We start from the raw sequence: 20258 nt of genomic DNA, 5'->3' as shown, positions 1-20258 counted from the left end.
ACGGGTGGGGGGGGAGTGGCCCCTGGGGACTCCAAACAAAATTTTTCCGTAAAAGTCTAGTGGGGCTACATACCCACCAAATTTCATGTGCACCGGTGTTTCGGTGTCCCGGGTATCGTTGACCAAAAATTCAGGAAGTAGATGATGGAAAAAAAAAAAACTTTGACAATCATTATATGACCGCTTCGCTTAGCGGCGGTCATAATAGATGTAAAACTTAATGAGGAAATGGATGAATCAATAAATAAACTGCCTGGGAACTGCTTGGATTTTTAGAATACAGGAATACAGAACAAATTGTGGAGCAGATCTGGAGTCAGACTTAACGTTGCAACTTGCAACAAGATTTTCCATCTGTGTTTTTCCCTTTTCGGGATCACCTTTAAAATTAACTTATTTGATGACCTCTTTCTTTTTCGAAATGTTCTGTTTTTAGCAAAAAAGCACCTGAGAATACTTTATACAGGAAAATATCATCTTTATACTCTTACTTCCCCTCCACCTTTTTTCACTTTATTCTCTGTCCATCTACTTTTTCACATCCCACCCCCCCCACCCCTTTCTCTCTCTCTCTTTCTCTCTCGACTCTTTACTTCTGTCCATCCATGGCACCCCTAGTTCCTCAGTGAGGGCTACGCTGCACACCTCTCCTCCCTGGAGTTCGAGCACGGCTCCTGCACTAAGAAGAGCCGCATGATCCCGCGCCAGGCCTCCTTCGGCCTCACCACCAAGTCTGACTTCCTGTCACCATCTCCCGACTTCCTGTCTTGCAAGCGCACGCCTTTGCTGCGACGAGCCATGTCTGTGCAGCAGCCGTCCCCACCCCACTCCACCACTGCCACACCGAAGCCTGAACGTGCCAAAAGCCAGCCTGAACGCGCCCACAGTCAGTGTGAAGTACACGTGGACGAAGTGGGGCCTGTTCTCATCAAAGAGGACCACACTCCCTGACACACGCAGAGGGTGAGGGAGAGAGAGAGATGGAGGGTAGCACAGAGAAATGGGTCCCCTGTGGGAAAAAGTAAGTGTGCATATAACAGGAACGTAAGGTCACAGGAAACAGTTAAAAACAATGGAACATTAAAGATGGAGCATTAAAGGAGAAGTTTGGTGTGATATTGACCTAAAGTGTGTTGAAACATGATACAGAGTGTGAACTCTTGTCTCATAGCTTATCTCGGCTTGTCTCCTGCACTCCTAAATCTGGCGCTAGTTAGCCGATGCTACCAACAGGTTTTCGATAGGGGTGCCTCGGGCATCAGCCTAGCCATGTAAATAAATCACTGTTTTACACCATTTATGAGGCTCAAAGTAGCTCCACACTTCATTGGTAGACTTGAACGAGACATTGAGAACTTTGAAAAAGCACTGGTAGTTTATATAATTTAGTAATTCCATGGAAATGCATGGATTCCAGTTGCTTCCAGTAGCAGCAACTGGAATCCATGCATTTCCATGGAATTATTTTTGGAATCTGATCCCTTATCATACCTGTTCATTTGTACTCGTCGCTCGACTTATCGTGACTAAATTCAAGATGGCGGGGAATGGTAAACTTCCTGAAGGTACTGTCTGCATAAATCGTCTTGTAAATAAACTACCAGTGCTTTTTCAAAGTTCTCAATGTCTCGTTTTAAATGTCATGGCCCTCGGAAGTCTACCAATGAAGCGTGGAGCTACTTTGAGCCTCGTAAATGGTGTAAAACAGTGATTTATTTGCATGGCTAGACACCCCCATCGAAAACCTGTTGGTAGCATCAGGCTAACTAGCGCCAGATTTTGGATTGCAGGACAAGCCGAGATGAGCTATGAGACAAAAGTTCACACTCAGTATCATGTTTCAACACACTTTAGGTCAATATCACACCAAACTTCTCCTTTAAGTGACTTGCATCAGCAACAATGTGTAACTACTGTGTAACAAGTATTTATATATTTATAGTATATACTATATTTATAGTATTTATTTATGATTATATATTCTTTATTTTTACCTTTATTTTACCAGATAAAATGAATAAAGAACCAGTTGTCATTTACAATGATGAATAATGTGAGGTTATTGCATGTGTTATTGTGCCATTTTCTTTTCTGTCTGGCATTCCAGGTTTTCATCCCATCAGATTTTAATCCATTATGTTGTTAAAAAGTCAACCTGACCGGTCTCTAAGCTGGAATCTATCCTAGTAGAGTAGGAAGACCCTCAAACCAGTCTTCTTACATAGACAGACAGACCTATGTAGGGTTGGCTGCCTGCTGGCTGACTGAATGAAAGTGCAGCACAGGGGCTCCCCGGGGGGGAGGGTTTGGTACGCTCCACAGTCGATTGCTTCTCGGACTGGCTTGTGTTGACCTGCGTCATCCTCCCATTCTCTCTCGCTCCGGTTTGGGCAGCAAATTGACCCAGAGACTGCCTGAGAAAATGCCCCCGTCTTTCATCCGCTGGGTAGAGATGACTGAATGAGAGCTTTGTGTGCGTGTGTGGAGTAGATGTGGAGTCAGTTGGCTGTGCCGTCCATTGTAACCATGTGACGTCAGATAGGGAACGTTGAGGGGCAACAAGAAATGTTTTTATTTTATTTTCTTTGATGGCTCCATAATTGTGTGTCCTTTTGTTTGCTGCATTTGTAACACAGAGATGACAGCGGTGTTTTTGTGTTCAGATGTGACGAGACTCTTTTGGCTCTGTGAAGGATTTGATTGACATAATGGTAGTTCTCAATGCCAAGACAATCACAGAAAATATGGGGTGAGGGGATTCACTCGATACTCAACACCCATTTACAAAACAAGTGAATACAAACAAACAGGATAAGCTCTGATATAAACACACACACACAAGCACACTTATTCACTCCTGAGCCAGAGACTGCCTCGTGCATAAAGATGCAGAGATCAGAGAAGTACCATAGCATTATCAGTCCACCGCCCTGTCGATCCACGCTGTCTGTCTGTGTTTTGTCTGAGTCTGTCACTGTCTGCTCTGCTCAGCCTCCTTTGTTGCTTTAGTAGGCCACTGTCAGGTCTATTCTTTAGAAAATACAGGTCCAAGGTCCAACCTAGAAGAGGTAAACCATGTTATCTGCCAAGTTCACATTCTTATATATCTGATATACATATGATTCTCTGTAGTTGAATCGGCCTCAGTTACACATCATCACACCAGTATGGTTTTATCCAGACCCACAGACATTTTAGAAACGAGAGAATTGGTTATCATATAATCAATGCTGTTATCTCCGCTTCACTGAAAATGAGGACTGCCCTCAACGAACCTCCGAGAATAAATAAAGGTTGAATGAATGTTAGACCATATTCACCATCACATCAGTTAACACTCTGAGATACTGTTAACATGGTTTTTTTTTCTTTCCCCTCTTTCCAGCAGTATCGACACCAAAATCTAAACTATTTTACCCATGTGTCCTGAAGTGTATGGAGATCTATGCCACAGTCCAGCTTGCAGGAGAACCAGAGGACTTGAGAGGAGGTAACGGCACGATGCAGATTGAATTCTCATGAAGGGCGCCTTAGCGAAGGACATCAGCTTAGTGGCAGAGAGAAGTGAGCTCCAACACATCAGACTTTTAAGTTCTGTTTGATTTGGATTTGAGTCACTTTCGCCTATATGTAGATTAAAATCTTTGTTGCTACAATGAAGAGTGTGCCCAAGATGTTAAATGTGCCACATGGAGGGAATAATCTTAGATCTAAGCAGAAGGCCACCTGTGTCTCTCTAATGTGTACAACCTAACAGATAAAACACAATCAATTTCTACAACTCAACCAACACAGCATAACCGCTCATGATACAGTCATGTCTGCGTCAGTGATGCCTAGTCTATGTTCATATGAAATCATGTAGGCATGTAATAAACTTAGCCAACCATAGCCAATCCTAGTTTGGAGTCAACTACAACTCAGGTGCCCTGTGCTGTGTCAGATACACTGTGTATGTGCGCAGTGGACACAGTGTACATGAGCCAAGAAAATGTGAAACATAACACAATGGCCTGCCCTGCTCAATGGAGTGCAGTAGAGGAGATACTGAAATAGATCTGAAATAGAGATCAAATATTAAAGCAGACAGAATGAAAAACTGTTTTTTTCTTTACCTTGGCTTTGTTGAATACTGTCATTTCCCAACTATTAGCCGCGGCTCATACATTGATTTTGCAAAATTTCTTCAGCTATGAGGTTAATACAGGGGGGCAGTTAATATGGTATTAATATGTTTTTTTGTTTTTTTTAACTTGCATAAAACATTGTTCTGCAGCTTATACACAATGCGGTTAATACACAGGAAATTACTGTAAAGAGAATTTGGTGCATGGCCACAGAGCTACCATGTACCTTAGGCCTAGTCCACACGTACCAAACCGATCTTTTTTTCCTCCGTCTTCCCTGGAACCGTATCAAGAATATTTGCGTCCAAACGGATCCATCTCAACACGACTCAACACGTTACTTCTTACCCCAGGCCTATAGGTGGCACTGTTTCTTTACAGAAATTGACCAAAACTTGCACTTTACAAACAGACAGAATAGGCTACAACGAAATGGCTAATGCAAGGAAACCAGAATTGTTTGTGTGGACTGAGTGAACTGTCAACTGTAGTCAACTGTAAAACTAATACACTTTATTTTACGGTTTGTGAAGGGTGCAGTCCCGTCCTTTATTTGGCTAACGCAGGTAGGCCTACTAATCACCTTTACTTTCTTTGGTTGTAGGATAGTCCGTGATTAGTTTTGGCTATCACTGCAATTAGGCTACTAAACGCAAGGCTTACCCAAGTTCTAGGCTATTCTGTCGCCACATTTATAATATTGCTATAAAACCTTCGTTAGTAACAGTTGTAGGAACTTAAATTGTCTAGGGATTGTTTCAGAAATGAAGTCTCAGTCAGCCAGGAGTGAAGTCAGAAATCTCAGAGAGCTTTATTCACGAATCCGGAGACCTGCGTCGTGTTGCTAACAGACGCAGTCTGATGTTACAAACAGGGAAACACTTTTTATACCTCGCTGACAGGTCAGACAAGACATGACATCTCCATTAATGGTACGCAAACTTGTTTACGACATAGTTACCCAAAGAGTCAACCATATCTATAAGGCTGTATCCCATAACGACCAAGGCCCATGGAATCCAGTCAAGATTGACCCCAAGACAGTAAATAAGGTCTTAGGGCGCCAGCCGTCGAGAAGAGGCCTACCCAGCCTCCTTCAAGGACACACACACACTCAGCCATGTTACACACATACACAGCATTGACACACACACATACATCCAGACAGCATGGCATACGCACACACATACAACAAGGCTGCGCTCACGCGCTCAGCATGAAGGCACATACACACACAGCAGGACTGCACACTTACACACTCAGCATGGCTGTGCAAACACCTTGAACATAGAATTCCACAGTTATTACCTCATAAATCTCTCCTTCACTTTCTGCTTACAGCAGCGACTCTTCCTTTCAGCTTTACACACACCATACCAAAAGAGCAAATGGTTGAATATAGCCTGCACTTAAATGGAAACACCTTTAAGGCCAAAATGTCTTACTACACAGTCAATACTTTTGCCTGCATCAAATCGCGCATTTGCATTCAGTGTGCTACCATCGGCTTAACATGAGTTCTAAGTGTCTTGCTATATGCTTATATCTGATTTCACTCGACTGTGAATGCATGTATATATGTTGTAAGACATGTAGAATAAATGAATGACACTGGCACTACGCACAAATTAATGTAGCCTAAACTTACACCGCACTTTCCTAATAACTTAAGTTCTCTCGCGTCACTGACAGTAGCTAGAATGCATAAAAAACACCGGGAAAAACAGTGTTCAGTCCACCAAGTCATAAGCTATCGGCGCTGCGCAGCACCAGTTGTGATATTTATCTTCGGAGTGTAATCGTAGGGTAATGTCATGTATGAAAACTAGTATTGTTAGGCAATACTATAAGTGCAACTCAGGGCAGCTGAGGTGTGGCGATGACATCATCGATACGCAAGCAGGGATGTCGCGGTTTCGCTGTATAAACCAATTCAAACAGGCTACGGTTTCAGATTTTTTCCACTCTGGGACCAGGTTTCAAGAAAGTCGCGGTTTGGGCAGTGCGTTTACAGGATTCGTTTGGGCGCCGGCCAAGGCTAAGCAAAACCTCTGCGTTTAACCTAAAAAGCGTCTCCGTGTGGACAGGCCCTTAAAAACAGTTGTTTCCTTCTTCATATGCAAATATCGGACTTTGAAATGACCACTAAAAAATAGTCTGACTGTGATGGAAACCATCACTTTGATCACCGCACCCCTCCACTCTTTACGTCACCACTTCGAGTTGGATATTCAGGTAGGAGTTGCTGGAGCCTATTATGCGTAGTCATTGCCAGATAAGCATAAAGGGCACTAGATATCTGCTTAAAAGGGCCATTTTATTCCCCAGACTACTTATAGGGTTGTAAATGAGCTTGTAGCCTACAACTGCTCTGACTTCTGCATGCGTGGCAAGAATATGGGGTTATCTCATAGCACTGTTAGATCTGACACAAACAACAATCGACTACTTTTACCGGTTCAAGGTAATAAAAAAAATGTAAAAATGTGCATTTGATCAATACTGAGATTCCTACACTAACTCTACACTCCTCCGCTGCGCGTCGGGGAGTTCTTTGCCCCTCGCCCTCGTTCATTAATTCCGTATAACAGGACACCTCAGCGGCCGTTATCCCTTAATATCTGAGCATGTTTTTGACAGACCAAAGTTACATATATTCTATATTGACATCAGAGAATAAGGTAAAATACTCCTTTCATTCATTCTATGCCATCTTTAATCATTTTAGGGTATATTTAAAGTGACAGCTGAAGCAAAACAACATGTTGAATCGGAAAAACTCAAGTCAGTGTTTCCCACAGAATTGAATTCTATTTGTGGTGGTAGGTTTGCAGAATAACCTGAATGCAACAGTTTTTAACAAAGTAGTGCAGTGTGGTTATGATTCTAACCAGATTTAACACAATTTAGTACAACCAGGAAAATCATCGTGTGGTGGTCAATGTTGATATTGTGGTGGGCCGCCACAAATAAGTCAATGAATAGGAAACACTGCAAGTATTCATCTGCCGGTAACGTTCGTAAGTCACAATGTTGACATCGCTTACAGCAACCTTAAGGTACATTTGGTGATTTCATCATATGCTGAACTAGTGATCTAATTAATATTGATGTCAGTGAAGATAACCAGCTATAGTAGAATGTCAGTGTGGTTGATATTAATGATCTAGACAAATGTTGGTCAGAATGCATGGGGAAGAAGAGAGGAGTACTGACTTCAACCTGGAAGTGCTTGGGAAGCATTGTTTATGTGTGTATGTGTGAATTTGTGCAAAATACTGAGGATATGGTTCTTTTATTTCAATACTTTAACACTGGTCATAATAACAGTATATAGGAATTATTCATTGAAATGTTAGTGAGGGAAAATCCAGTTAGTGTTACAGAAAAAAGAACCATTGGCCCTTCTGAATTGTTACCAACATTTTGCTTATGCCTTTAATTTTAATGAGTTTAGTCACTTTCTTGATAATGCCTGTTATTCATCTTGCACTGATAGAAACTTTCCACTGAGATGCTTTCTGAGCCTAAAGCTCAATGTGCCAGAGCGATGCTATCGGAAATGTTGTACATAGTTGTATAAAACGTGTGAACATGGTTGTCTGCTGTTGAATAATGATCATTGTGTTTCCAACACTGAAAAAAAGTCCTAGCTCTTCTTTAATTTCTTATTGTATGTCTGAATGCTGTGACCTATAGGGCTTCTGTGCATTGTCCATTAAAAGCATATTTTGTATTTGCCCTCTCTCAATTCAGTGAAAAGGTTACTTCTTGCTAGTAATAAATGTGAGGTTATCTAGTCTACACTGACAACAAAGGATTTGGTGTTTGACATATTATTTGCTCAAGTTTATTTCAAGCTCTCCTGAAAAATAACTGTGCCGCCTGCACCATGCAACTCAGCTCCGCAGATAACCCTCTTGTGAGCAGAACCAACACAAAACAAAACACAAAACTTTCTGAAAGAGGCAAAGTCAGCAGGGGTACATCACTGTACATCAATGTTTTGACTTAAAAGTGACATGAGAGGAGTGTGTAAAAGTCTGTGAATGTTGAAGGCAAATGAAGGTTTCTCTCAAACCAAAAACCACACATTCTTTTTTGTAAAAGGTGAACTTTAATTGGCCTATCAAAAACAAAAAGGTAAACAATATTTTGGAAGTAACAGTCCTCAAGGAGACATTTTTGGTATACCTTTGCACATAAAAATCAATAAAAACGTTTTGACCTTCTAAACAGTCTGGATGACTTTACAGATAAGTAAAACATACAAATCCCAAATAGTAAAATTTTTTCCCTTGGCTTTAGCTAAGTAAGAAAAAATTACTTAGTTTCCCATAGTGATATGAACCTTACAAACCTTACCTTACTGAAACTGGCAGTTAAACAAGTAAACAGATTTTGCTGTTATAATAAATGTGTTATTATTATTTTAAAAAAGCATTAAATTGGAGACAAACAATGTCTCTTGTCTAGTGTTAGTTAAGTCTATATTTAAAAAAAACAACTCACAGTATTTTAGTCCTAGTGTTTCCTAAAGTACAATCGCAATTTTGGTATAAGGCATCATTTATACAACATACAGTGCATTCAGTGAGTAGAACATGTTTGATGACTAGGTCCACAAAAGTAAAACATGATAAATGAATGAATAGAAATAATAACTGAAGAACACACATCATAATTGTTTTATACAAACAGGAGGAAATTCATGAGCAGCTTAATTTAGCCTGAAATGTAGTTGCTCCACAGGACCCTTAAGGATCATCTCCCAACTCCTGTTAGTAGACAGGACACATGTGTAACAAAGTTCTCCCATTGATTATACACAAACATACACACACATATACATATATATGTAAACAGACAGACACACATAAATAGCATCTGTACAGTATAAATGTCACAGAGATGACAGTGTAACTAAGCAAGCATAACCGGAGTACTTCAGGACGCTTTGTGAATGTTGGACATGACCGTGTCCTTCCAGGTCCCCATCATCTGTCGCACGCATCGGCTCCCCTGCCTTACGGAATCTCTGGACAAAATGCCGGCTACTTCCCTCGGGGTTGAGGAGGAGTATTCTCCTGCCATAACACTTCTGTAATGCTCCACGGCCTGAGACCTGGGTGGGATGGAGGAGACAGGGTTAGAGAGAAGGTAATAGGCCAGACCAATCGAAAGCCAGGCTGCCTCCCCAGCCTGTGAGAAAATAATTTGTCTTTGATTTGGAGTCTCATTTAACTGCTGTTAGATTGATCTGGAGTCTTATTTAACACATGCAGTTAAAATTTCTGTAGCACTGTCATTATAAGAGTGTGCATCGTTCTTTCAGGTTTTCAAGCATGACATATTTTGAAGTTTCAAGTAGCCAATAAACTAAAGCAATAATGTTTGAAAAGTATAGTTTTCCAAGGGGTCATGTGTTAATTATTCGTTATTTGGTGACTGATACGTAGCATGTAGTCAATATTTTCGTAATAAATGCATCAGTGCCATGCAGTCAGTGTTTACACAATGCACATACACACATCAGTACACATACACACAAGCACACTGTGTTTTACAAATCTGTCTTGCATTCAGTAAGTCATCATGCCACATGACAACAGCACGGTACAACAAGACATATTTTAAACATATAACATGCTATTCATGAAACAAAGACATGACCTTGTCAAATGCCATACAGGATGAAAGGAAGGAAATTTACCTCTCTTTTTTATTCGGTCATAAGGGAGTACTTGAACTTGCTGGTGGGGGAAGAAAACAAGTTACAAACTCTTTTCAATCTTTTACTCTTGCTGCTTGATCATTGATCCTGACCCAGCGTCGCCCATTTGACCAACAACAGCCAGTGGCCTCAATGCAGTCAGCAGACTGAGCAGAACTGAAAGAACTATTATTGGTTATGAGTCTACTCTATTCTCAAAGCCATCTTTTGCTGTTGTTTTATATTCTTCCAGTGAATGGGAGTTGGTGACCATCTGAAACAAGTGGGCCTCTGACTCAAGACGGTAGGAACAGGAAAAATGTGAGGAATCTGGGAGATAAGCTCTTAAGAGGGGCACAGCAGCATGGGAATGAGGTCCCAGCCAGGCCCTCCTTCTGCTCCCTCTTGCAATACATGCTCTAACTCTTAGGGCTGAGCTACACCAGGCACATAACTGAAGCGTTGCGTTCGCGTTGCTAAAATCATTGGCAGTAGCTACACCAGACGTGATAGTGGCGCGTATGTTCGAAAAAAATAGACCATTCATCTAAAGTGGATTTTACACGTTGGGAACGGAACGCTTCAGTTACGCGCCTGGTGTAGCTTCCCTGTTACTCTCAACACCCCCTCTCTCCTATTCTTACACACTCACTCAGTTATGGTTACAAGTTTACAGTTATGGTTTACAGTGCTGTTTAAACCAAAGATGGCCAGACCATATCATCAGCCTCCACTTAAAACAAACAAAGAAAAAAACACTGCTTATATTTAATAACACAATTATTGTGATTGTTCTATTGTTTTTATTTTAGTCTTTTCAGTTCATTAAAGATCTCTTACACCATGCATAACATTATCTCTAAGTCTATCTAAAACTCTGACATGTGTTTCACATTTTTACCAGCCCACCCTTCACACACCCCTAAATTTCATCCATGCACCCAGAAGTTTCTTAAATTCCTCTGTCGCCCCATAGACACAAACACACACACACACACATTTCAAAACCACTAGGCGGGAATGCCGAGACAGAGAGGGGAGTGTGGAGACAGGGCCTCTGCTATGCAAGAGCGAGAGTTGGCCGTTGACAAGGACCAAAGCTTTACAACACAAACAGGAAACTCCCCACATCTGGATTGGGAGCAAGGCTAACAGGAAGTCTGGCATGAGTAACTTCACTGTCCTCTTCAGTGAAAGCCAGTGCATAACAGGCTGACTGACAGGAAGTAATGCTTGGATTTCCCAAGGGAGAAAATGGAATCGTTAATAGTTTCATTTCAATTTGAATTATTTTCAATTATCCTTTATAAGGGCAGGGCTAAGCTTAAAGCATGAAGTTTCTGTGCTTGAAGATATACATTTTTTAAGCCACATAAGTATATAGACCCTTTCAAGAGAGTTCCATTATCAGCATCATAGTTGGCCCCACAAGACTTCCTTTTTAACATTCCATATGTTATCTTAGTCAAGTCAAGTCAAGTCAAGTTTATTTATATAGCACATTTCATACACAGAGGTCATTCAATGTGCTTTACATAAACAAAACCAAACGATAATAACAAATAAAAAAGCATAGAAGGGCAATATAGTCAAAGAATAGTTAAAAGGTAAAGATCATAATAAAAAAAACATAAAACACAAGGTAAAATCATTTAAAAAATAAAGAATAATTAGTATGCAAAAGGCAAAAGTAGTAAAAAAAGTAATAAAAAGACAAAGTAGAATAATTATCGAGGCAGATTCAGAATTTGTAACTCGGCACAGTTAGCAGAAAGCGTCTGAGAACAGTTTGGTCTTAAGTCTAGATTTAAAACTGGCTACAGTTGGGGCCTTTTTAATGTCATCCGAAAGTTGGTTCCACAGCTGAGCCGCATAGCAGCTAAAAGCTGCTTCACCATGTTTAGTTCTTAATGCAGAGGAAGTAGACTGGGAACCAAATAGAACGTTCAAGCATTGTTTTTGTTCTATACCCTTTAAGGTCTATACCAGAGAGGGTTAAAGCGGAGTAATCAAGGATCTTTGGTCTATACCCTTTCAACAATAAAAACTAAAACAATGCTTGAACGTTCTATTTGGTTCCCAATCTACTTCCTCTGCATTAAGATAACATATGGAATGTTAAAATGGAAGCCTTGTGGGGCCAACTATGATGCTGATAATGGAACTCTCTTGAAAGGGTCTATATAATGATCTATTTTCAAATCCTAAACAACCCTGCCCATGTATAAATTCTGGAACAGTGCCTGAAAACTTTAAGCCCTGTATAAAGGTCATGGCCATTTTGGTTTTGCGATTCACTCAAAATGAGGGGCCTGTATTCACAGGAATGCACATACCGTTCATCTCTGCCGATGACATCATTGAGGGCTTGAGACAGGCTCTTCAGCTTCCTCAATCCACTGGCCACACCATCTAGCTCCCGCTCAAACTGCCTGTTATCAGAACACACACACACACACAGAGTCAGTTACAATTTTCAGCTGTCCCGCCCATATTTAGGTCAGAGACTGTTCACTGATGGTTTCTCACGTGAACTCTAGTTTAGCTCTCAAGACTTATTCCTAAAAACAACACTGTCAAAACCAAATGTCCTTATCCTGAGTGAGCCACTATCTATGGAAGTGGCGGAACACAGAAGCAGAACTGAGGTGCGTTTTGGCAAACGTTTGCAAACAGTTTTCGGTTTGCCTTGAGTTTTCTGTGAACGTGTGCGAACACTCACAAACAGTTTGAGAAGGTAGTTCTCAACAAACATGTTGGGAGTTGGGAGTTTAAATGTGTCTGTTCAGACAAACATGTTCGCCACAAACGTTCACCTCTGTTCAAGGAATTTGAATGCACCTCTGCTGTCTTGTATGATGTTCAGGAAATACAGTTCATGCATGCAGCCAAGATGCCTGAATTCTACTCAAAGACTTTCTACTGAGGAGACACAGCACCCAAAGGATCTCCCATAGAAATGTATGGGGTTAGTTCGTAACACAAACATGGCAGCAGTGGTCTACACATATTCCCCCCCCCTTCCGCCGCCAAAAGTCGACATGTGAAATACATCGTGCCAATCATGTGGTATGTTGTGAATACATCGTGCCAATCATGTGGTATGTTGTGAATACATCGTGCCAGTCATGTGTTGTGATCTCGCAGCTTGGTGTCATGAAGCCTTGCACACGTGCAGTGTGCCCAAAATAGCTGCCCAAAGTGCATTGCAAGGTAGCTGCCGAGTGGGGAGGGGGGACTTGCCTAAAATGACTGTTCTACTGCATCTGCCAAACAGCTTGATGAAATATGACTATGACAGGTGCTTATGGTGTGTGTGTGTGTGTGGGGTGTGCTTACCGCCTGTGGTTCATGGTGTTTGGGGAGGCGAAGGGGCTCCTCAGGGCCGCCATGCGCACCAGCTGTCTCCGGCCGCCCCCTGACCTCACACCCCTCACCGAGTCGCTTGCCTCTGGGGTGCAGGCAGCTCCTCTCCGCGGGGTGCTTTTGGTTGCTGATCTGGGTGTGCATTTGGTGGCAGACCTTAGTGTGCGTCTGGCGGTGGACCTCGGGGTGCGTGAGGGCGTTAGCGTGCCGGGGCGAGGAGTGCGGAAACCATTTTCCTCCCCCTCCAGTATCCGACCGGGCGTGGCTACCAAACAGTCCTCTCGGGACACCTGTCTCTTCTGGAACTTCTGAATGGGGTAAGGATAGAGGCAGGTTGTAGATGTCAGTAACCACTGACATACACGGTCTCACTACTACAGTAACATAAGGACTGACAACATTTTGATTTTGGTAGAGTTGATACATCGAGACTTAATTTTCAAGGTAGGCGACTACGTTGATAAGTGAGGGGTGGGATGTAGCCTGATTCGAGTGAAAACAACACTGTTGAACTCATAAATGAAATTTCCAAAAGAGCATCGTTAATTAAATAGAAATGTTTATCAAACCTGATACACTCCCGTAATGGAATTCTTCGCATTCCGCGTCAACTGGCGGACAGCCCCTGTCTTCTTGTTCATCTCAAGTGACTCCCAGGTCGGGTTCTCCGTCTCAGCGACCACATTAGACTGGACAGATTTGAGTGGAAGTCGTTTACGCAGAGACATACGCAGAGAGTTCAGAGAGCTGGAGGTACGCAGCTTTCGGAACCGGTTAGGTGCGACAGGGGAGGTGTCTGGTTCATCGGATTCGTCGAGTTGGGTGTGGACCCGCCACACGCTAGTCACAGCCGTGCCGACTCCACTCGCAAAAGACGTCATGTTGCGGGGCTAACAATGAAACGTAACATGATTGGAGTTAATAAAACAATGGGAGACTGGCCATGATAACCGTAAAATACCCGTAAACTATTATTTAATTTAATTTTATGTAGTTACTTAGCCTTAACGTTAACCTGTCCTATTGTTTGCCAATCTACTTGCAAATTATTATGCTAAGATGATGTTGGGGTTAACCATCCGTAGACGGGCTCCCAACATTCAAAATCCACGGGAACAAGTTTACGAACACAACGCGTTAACGTTAATGAGTGTATTAGGCCTAACGTTAACTACGTTAGCCTTACTACGAATAGCTTTTAACGTTAACATTACACAGTTCTCGACATTCCCTTTTCAGATTCAGCTCGGTTAAAAGAAAGCTATCTATCGATGGGGTAACAATTGTTAACGTTAACCCACCTAGACAGTTCATATTTATTTAACGTTAACGTTAGGCTACCTATCGGAATAGTTGGGCGTCTATTATTGACAATGTTGTTAAAACATAACAAAGGGTAGGCTAACGTTACTAGCTGAGAATTCCCAACTTACCTTATTTTCAAATTTCACCAACGTTATTGTTCACAGTGACTGATTCAGATCTTGCTCTCTGTGTTGTAGTAGAAGCTAACCTACTACTCCACTGTTTGAATTTGGCGGACCACCCTCTCCACCGCTCCCCAATCACAGTTGACCCAGCCTCTAGTCAGTGATTGGCCCACATTTCGACGCTGAAAAGACGGAGCAGAGCGCTTCACTGCATTCTAATGGTAGTATTGTTATGCAAAATGAGAGAAGCGAAGATTTCTCACACAGTTTTCAACTGTTTATCAAACTGCTGTTGTTTATTAACCATTTAAATATCCATAGCACGTTTTCGCCTTTTGTAGGCAGAAACAAACGATTTGCTTCAATAAAAAGCTCTAATGGTCAACTAAAAAATAAAAATGCACTGATCTGACTTTGGCATGGATACTTTTTGGGCTCAAATGTGGGCCTAGCTTAGGGCTATAAAACAACTCCAAACTCTAAATGGTTGAAATTATTTTAAACCCCACAAATAAAAATAGACTGTCCCTCTCTCTTTCTTGTATGCACAGAGAGAGAAGGAAAGAGAGAGAGATCATGCATTTGCCTCTCTTGGGGCTATATGACAAAGATGTTCCACACTAAAAATGTTTGTTATCTCAACCCAGGACAACCACAAAACTTATGTATTTACAAGGACAGGAACCCAATCAGGTTTTCCCATCATAAGCTTTTATGCAAACACTTAAATAGCAGTATCCTTGACCTTGATTGTGACCTTGGCGAACAGCAGTAACACAGCCACTTTAATGGGGTCATTCCCCCCTGGCATTGAGAAACTGAGAGTATGGTGGGTGTTTTCCCAGTGCCTCAGGACCTGGTGACAGTAAATATGTAAAAGGTCTGATACATGGCCCTAAAAGCTGCTCAGCCAGCAGCAGCATATAAAAAGATAAAGCACAAACACACATGCCAACCATACAACAGCTATATATTACTTCCTGGTTTTACTGTTATGAAAGAGCCTCTGTGTTTTTTTTTTTTTTTAAGTCAGGGAACTTTATTTTCAGATATGCTGTTGGAGCTAGTTGTCAGGAGCGCTCCTTGCAATTTTGCCATGACAGGATGTGTTCTTGTCTTTTTTCTTTTTCATTCCTGCTGATCCTGGCCAACTCCCACTCACTTGCAGCACTAGAGGACCACATAAAACAAACACTTAGACTCAGAAAGTGCATAGTTTGGCAAGATATTATGTTTGTGAAATACAAATATTCTAAACACAATGTGTACATCTGTTATCAACACTGACAGTTTGTTTGTTTATTCATTTTTGTTATTTCACCTTGACAATCTTTTCCCATCGGGCAAGCACTGCCAGAACGACAGTGCAGGCAATCACAACTATTCCAGCAATCATGGGGTCCCGGGGAAACTTTATGGTCTTATCTGAAGCCAGGAGGACAGGAGAGCAGACACGAGAAGACATCTCAGCCATAGAAGGAACCTTCAACAATTCTATGAGTTGTCTGACTTTATATTCTATATATATACATTATATAGAATATATTCTATATTATACTGATGACCACTGAACCTTTAATGCAGATTATAGCCGTGGGGATATTTACTAGAGAAAGTAAATAATATATTAGAGGTAGTACCAACCGGTTACAGTGACCTGGAAGTTCTTGGTTTTCTTGGGCTCCACAGGTGAGGTGGCCGTGCAAGTGTACTCGCCCTGGTGGAGCTCTCGCTTTACGCTGTGCACACTGAGACGTGCTGTAACTCCGTCGTTGGTGGCAGTGAAGTGCCCCTCGGACAGGTCGAGCACCTGGCCATCACGGCTCCAAACCATGGTCACAGGGGGGTTGGCACGAGAGTCACAGGAGAGGGTCAGTGTACTCTTCTCCTCAACGGACTGCTCCTCTTTGCCTGAGAGGTCAGGGGCATCTGCAAGAGAGGGGGCAAAGTTCATGACTAGGAGGAGAAAAGAGAACTGTAAAATATAGACACTAACAACAGGATCATCACACAATAACTTTAGAGTTATACAGGAAAACCTGCCTCAAACAGGGAAACAACACGTGATGTATTTAATCTAATAAATGAATGGCATGCATTGTAATTATTGTAATGATTTAATTATATGTAAGAATCTAATCTTGTGTCAGCTAGTGTTTTCCAACATCCAACACAGGAATTGTTTTCCACCAGTAAACACACACTAATATGTCCTCCATCACTGTTTTTCCTTTGTTCTTTCAGATCATAGCAGATAGGTGCCCCCTCTCTCTCTCTCTCTCTCTGGCACTCACAGGTCACCTCCAGCTGCACAGAGCCGTTGAGGGCTGCATTGTTCTTCAGCTGGCACCGGAAGATGGCACCATTGTCCTCCCGGGTCACGGGGCTGACACATAGGAGGCTCTGGCTGATGTAGTTCCCCTCCTTCAGATCCACCAGCATCCCGTTACGGAACCACTGCAACTCGCCCTCCCCGCCTGCAGAGGCCGCCGAGCAGGACAGGGACACGATCTGGTCCAGCCTGGTCTGAATAAAGCCCCCATTGTCCACCGCAGGATTCGACTCCACTATCACAGCTGTCAGAAAGGAGAGGGATAATGTTAGAGTGAAAGTTAATAGGCAGTGGAGGATAAAGTCCTCGATTATAATCCAATACACATTTTGTCAAATTAAGTTCTCTTCATGGAGTTCTAGCTGTGTTACATGTGTGCTTTGAAAAATGTTTAATGGCAGCATTGTGTTGTTAACGACAACGGGGTCTTAAAAAGTAAACAAGAACAACTTTTACTTTTTCCTCTCACTCGTTAAAAATTTACTCATCTCTGCTCACTTATTATACCAGCATGTTAATCTTTGTTTTTGGCATAACTCCAAAGAGTAAAATGCAGTGGCACAAAATCTGTGTGATGACCAGGAGCAGATGCATGTTACTCTCATTTTCTTCAAAAATCTGACAACAGACATGCTGGAGTTTGAGTGTGTGTGGAGTCTTTACCTTCTGCCCTGAAGCTCAAGAGAAGGACGAGGTGAGTGAGAGCACCGGTCCACATCACTCCCATCCTTACTGCTAAGGAGGCTGGTAGCTTGGACATGGAGGAGATGCAGTGACGAACAGGATTTAAATTAATCTGTGCCTGCTAAAGAAAGCTGCTGATGCCATTGCAATATGTAATCTAAATTCTGTCTTCTTATTTCTGAAGTCTACAGAGCCTGCAGCCTGCAACACATGTATGTGTCTGTCCAAAGTACTGTGAAAGCAGTCATATACTTTATACTGTATATAGATACTTCTTGCCTTGAGACATACAGCCAGGGATGTTGTTTGTTGAGATACAGCCAGAAAAATTCAACCTCTACTGTCTTAATGATAAAACCATATCCTGTCTGACATATTCCAAAATCTCCTCATTACAACACTACAGTACATCGATCTATATAACTCTATAATCTATTGAGGTGTCTCAAAATGTTAAATAAACAAGTTGGTAATCAATGATTTAAAAATAAAATTTACACATAAGTATACAATGACATCTAAATAAAGTACATCTATAAAACAGGGTCTAAAACAGAGGCTTTCTCACCGAGACTTGTGTGATGATTGTCCAAAACTAGCTGCGGGCAATCCAAAGGTTGACTGTCTCTTTGAGAAAAAGATCCGACAGGCCTGTTGCACACATTTAAGTACACCAAGTGCTTTTTATTGCATATGCCAGTACAATAGTCACCTTTCCTCTATCACGTTTATAGGCTGTGCTTTACATGCATTGTGCAAACACAGAGAACATCAGTGTTTTAGAGTCTCGGCAGCCTCCTTGAAGAAAACATTACAAATGATGGCATGTGGTGTTGTAATACACTGAATCACACTGCAATTGCCATGGACATTCCTTTGCATATGATAAGAGAGACCCACCTTTCCAAATATAAATGGTCATAAAATCCATATGATAATAACCAAGAATAACTATTATCCCACAATAAAGAGCAATCCAGGCACACCAAGCTGGACGAGGAAGGATGAATTTAAGTATAGTATAAGTACAGTATATCTACTTTTTTGATCCCGTGAGGGAAATTTGGTCTCTGCATTTAACCCAATCGGTGAATTAGTGAAACACAAACAGCACACAGTGAACACACAGTGAGGTGAAGCACACACTAATCCCGGGCAAGAGTGAGCTGCCTGCTACAACAGCTGCACTCGGGGAGCAGTGAGGGGTTAGGTGCCTTGCTCAAGGGCACTTCAGCCGCGGCCCACTGGTCGGGGCTCGAACCGGCAACCCTCCGGTTACAAGTCTAGGCAAGGATTGCTCTTCATTGTGGAATAATTCTTCATTTTCCCCGTTTCCAAGAGCACCCAATACTTTTTGGATATACTCCCAATTCGAGAGGAAGGACTCATCTGCTTTTAAAGAACACACACATACATACATACATACATACATGTATGTATGTATGTATGTATCATACGTGAAATATTTATTTCAGTAAGTACTGATTTGCGTTCCTATCCTGAAACCAGTTTATCTATATGTATACATACATATACGTGTATATATATATATATAAATATATATATATATATATATATATATATATATATACACACATACATACATACATACATACATACATACATGCAGTTGATGGCCATGAGCCATTGCATTTTTCCCTAAATTAAAATGAGGAGCCGTTTACATAACACTTTCATGAGAAGATAACTTCATGGAGCCTCTTTTTCTAAGACAACGATGTGTGTGAAAGACCAGATTGACTCTTGAACATCTTGACTGGGCTATTGAGAGAGCCCCGCAGTGGAATGTTATTGAGTTGCCGTAGACACAGCGTAATTACCATTGGTTTGATCTCAGCACTTCTTGTAAAATGAATGCTGTGCCCCCACACAACAATGGTTTAGGCTTCTCTGAATGCATTTATTAAGCCCCTGCTGTGACTTCAAGAGTTTCAGAGGACGGTTGTTTTTAACTTTTAATCCATTCCAGGCTATTCACTGTGGACACTGGTTGTCCCCTTGAGTAATAATAATGAGTTATAATTTGGCATGTACGATAGGACACACAGATGTAGAGCTATCCTAGGCTTGCAGTAACGGCTTGTGTAGCTGTTTTTTATTCTATTCTATCTATTTATGCACCCACCTGTCCAGATTCATCAGGACCAGGCTCTCACTCCTGTCCAGACAGAATAGTGATGTTGTCTGTCAAACAACAACAACACCAAGAAAGCTATTACTAGACAATATACAACAATGACCATCTCAACAACTTTTATTTGGTTTGGATTATTTGTGCAGAGCAATACACCTAGTATTGTACTACATTTGAGAAAAGAGAGGGAAAGTATCCTCCTTTTTGAATTGCCTTTTCCCCTGGCACACAGAGCATCCAACTAAAGCAACATTTAATATTTAGACTTTTTATGACCGAGCACGCTGACAACCTTCCTCTCAAACTGTACCAAATCTGGGGACCAACAGAATACCCATTAAGCACTGAAAGACATGGTTTTATCATGAGAGAGAGGAAGTGGAGAAGCTTTGTTTAGCTTCAGCTGTGAGCTTTCTCCTTGGACAAAAGCTGTGAACCAAATTCATTCAAG

The 20258-nt window shown here is 41.6% G+C and overlaps 3 protein-coding genes and 1 long non-coding RNA gene across 7 annotated transcripts in view; 2 read left to right on the top strand and 2 right to left on the bottom strand.

Annotated features, from left to right (window-relative positions):
• LOC125290151 (membrane-associated phosphatidylinositol transfer protein 3-like) overlaps window positions 1-4476 on the top strand; it is an 89616-nt gene extending 85140 nt beyond the window's left edge. For 2 of the 3 annotated variants that reach the window (XM_048237102.1, XM_048237108.1), the window contains exons 18-19: window positions 619-1021; window positions 3386-4476. In XM_048237102.1, coding sequence (XP_048093059.1) covers window positions 619-951 — 333 coding nt within the window. In that variant the 3' untranslated portion in view covers window positions 952-1021; window positions 3386-4476. The remainder of the gene's footprint in view (window positions 1-618; window positions 1022-3385) is intronic. The other variant, XM_048237104.1, reaches the window with a different exon arrangement.
• A 3748-nt stretch (window positions 4477-8224) lies between these two features.
• Window positions 8225-14744, bottom strand: LOC125291035. Of its 2 annotated transcripts, none has more exons than XM_048237555.1 (5): window positions 14640-14744; window positions 13776-14096; window positions 13180-13514; window positions 12177-12272; window positions 8225-9252 (listed from the first exon to the last, which is right to left on the bottom strand). In XM_048237555.1, exons 2-5 carry the CDS (start codon window positions 14085-14087, stop codon window positions 9075-9077), a joined length of 921 nt encoding a protein of 306 aa, XP_048093512.1. In that variant the 5' UTR covers window positions 14088-14096; window positions 14640-14744; the 3' UTR covers window positions 8225-9074. The 2 variants fall into 2 exon arrangements, with proteins under 2 accessions (XP_048093512.1, XP_048093513.1); XM_048237556.1 differs by lacking the exon at window positions 14640-14744 and adding an exon at window positions 9841-9880 and having other exon boundaries at window positions 9135-9252.
• LOC125291037 lies at window positions 13411-16961 on the top strand. Its single transcript, XR_007192907.1, has 3 exons — window positions 13411-13523; window positions 14709-14857; window positions 16881-16961. It is a non-coding gene; the product is annotated as an uncharacterized LOC125291037 (long non-coding RNA).
• tmigd1 (transmembrane and immunoglobulin domain containing 1) lies at window positions 15761-18345 on the bottom strand. Its single transcript, XM_048237557.1, has 6 exons — window positions 18221-18345; window positions 17632-17719; window positions 16931-17212; window positions 16281-16565; window positions 15958-16061; window positions 15761-15806 (listed from the first exon to the last, which is right to left on the bottom strand). The coding sequence occupies exons 2-6, from the start codon at window positions 17693-17695 to the stop codon at window positions 15795-15797; spliced, it is 747 nt and encodes a 248-aa protein (XP_048093514.1). The 5' UTR covers window positions 17696-17719; window positions 18221-18345; the 3' UTR covers window positions 15761-15794.
• Window positions 18346-20258: the final 1913 nt, after the last annotated feature.

This window comes from Alosa alosa, chromosome 2, assembly GCF_017589495.1.
Source record: "Alosa alosa isolate M-15738 ecotype Scorff River chromosome 2, AALO_Geno_1.1, whole genome shotgun sequence".
Classification (NCBI taxonomy): domain Eukaryota; kingdom Metazoa; phylum Chordata; class Actinopteri; order Clupeiformes; family Clupeidae; genus Alosa; species Alosa alosa.
This window is presented reverse-complemented; position numbering and strand designations above follow the sequence as displayed.

Bases quoted from the DNA above. Each gene is read 5' to 3' on its own strand.
- tmigd1 (XM_048237557.1), bottom strand. From the start codon at position 17,695: ATGGGAGTGATGTGGACCGGTGCTCTCACTCACCTCGTCCTTCTCTTG. The intron at 17,213-17,631 runs GTAAAGACTCCA...CCTTTCTGACAG, and splicing joins CTTGAGCTTCAGGGCAGAAG to CTGTGATAGTGGAGTCGAAT. The intron at 16,062-16,280 runs GTTGGTACTACC...TCCTGGCTTCAG, and splicing joins CTTCCAGGTCACTGTAACCG to ATAAGACCATAAAGTTTCCC.
- LOC125291035 (XM_048237555.1), bottom strand. From the start codon at position 14,087: ATGACGTCTTTTGCGAGTGGAGTCGGCACGGCTGTGACTAGCGTGTGG. The intron at 13,515-13,775 runs GTTTGATAAACA...TACCCCATTCAG, and splicing joins CCATTACGGGAGTGTATCAG to AAGTTCCAGAAGAGACAGGT. The intron at 12,273-13,179 runs GTAAGCACACCC...TTCTGATAACAG, and splicing joins AACACCATGAACCACAGGCG to GCAGTTTGAGCGGGAGCTAG.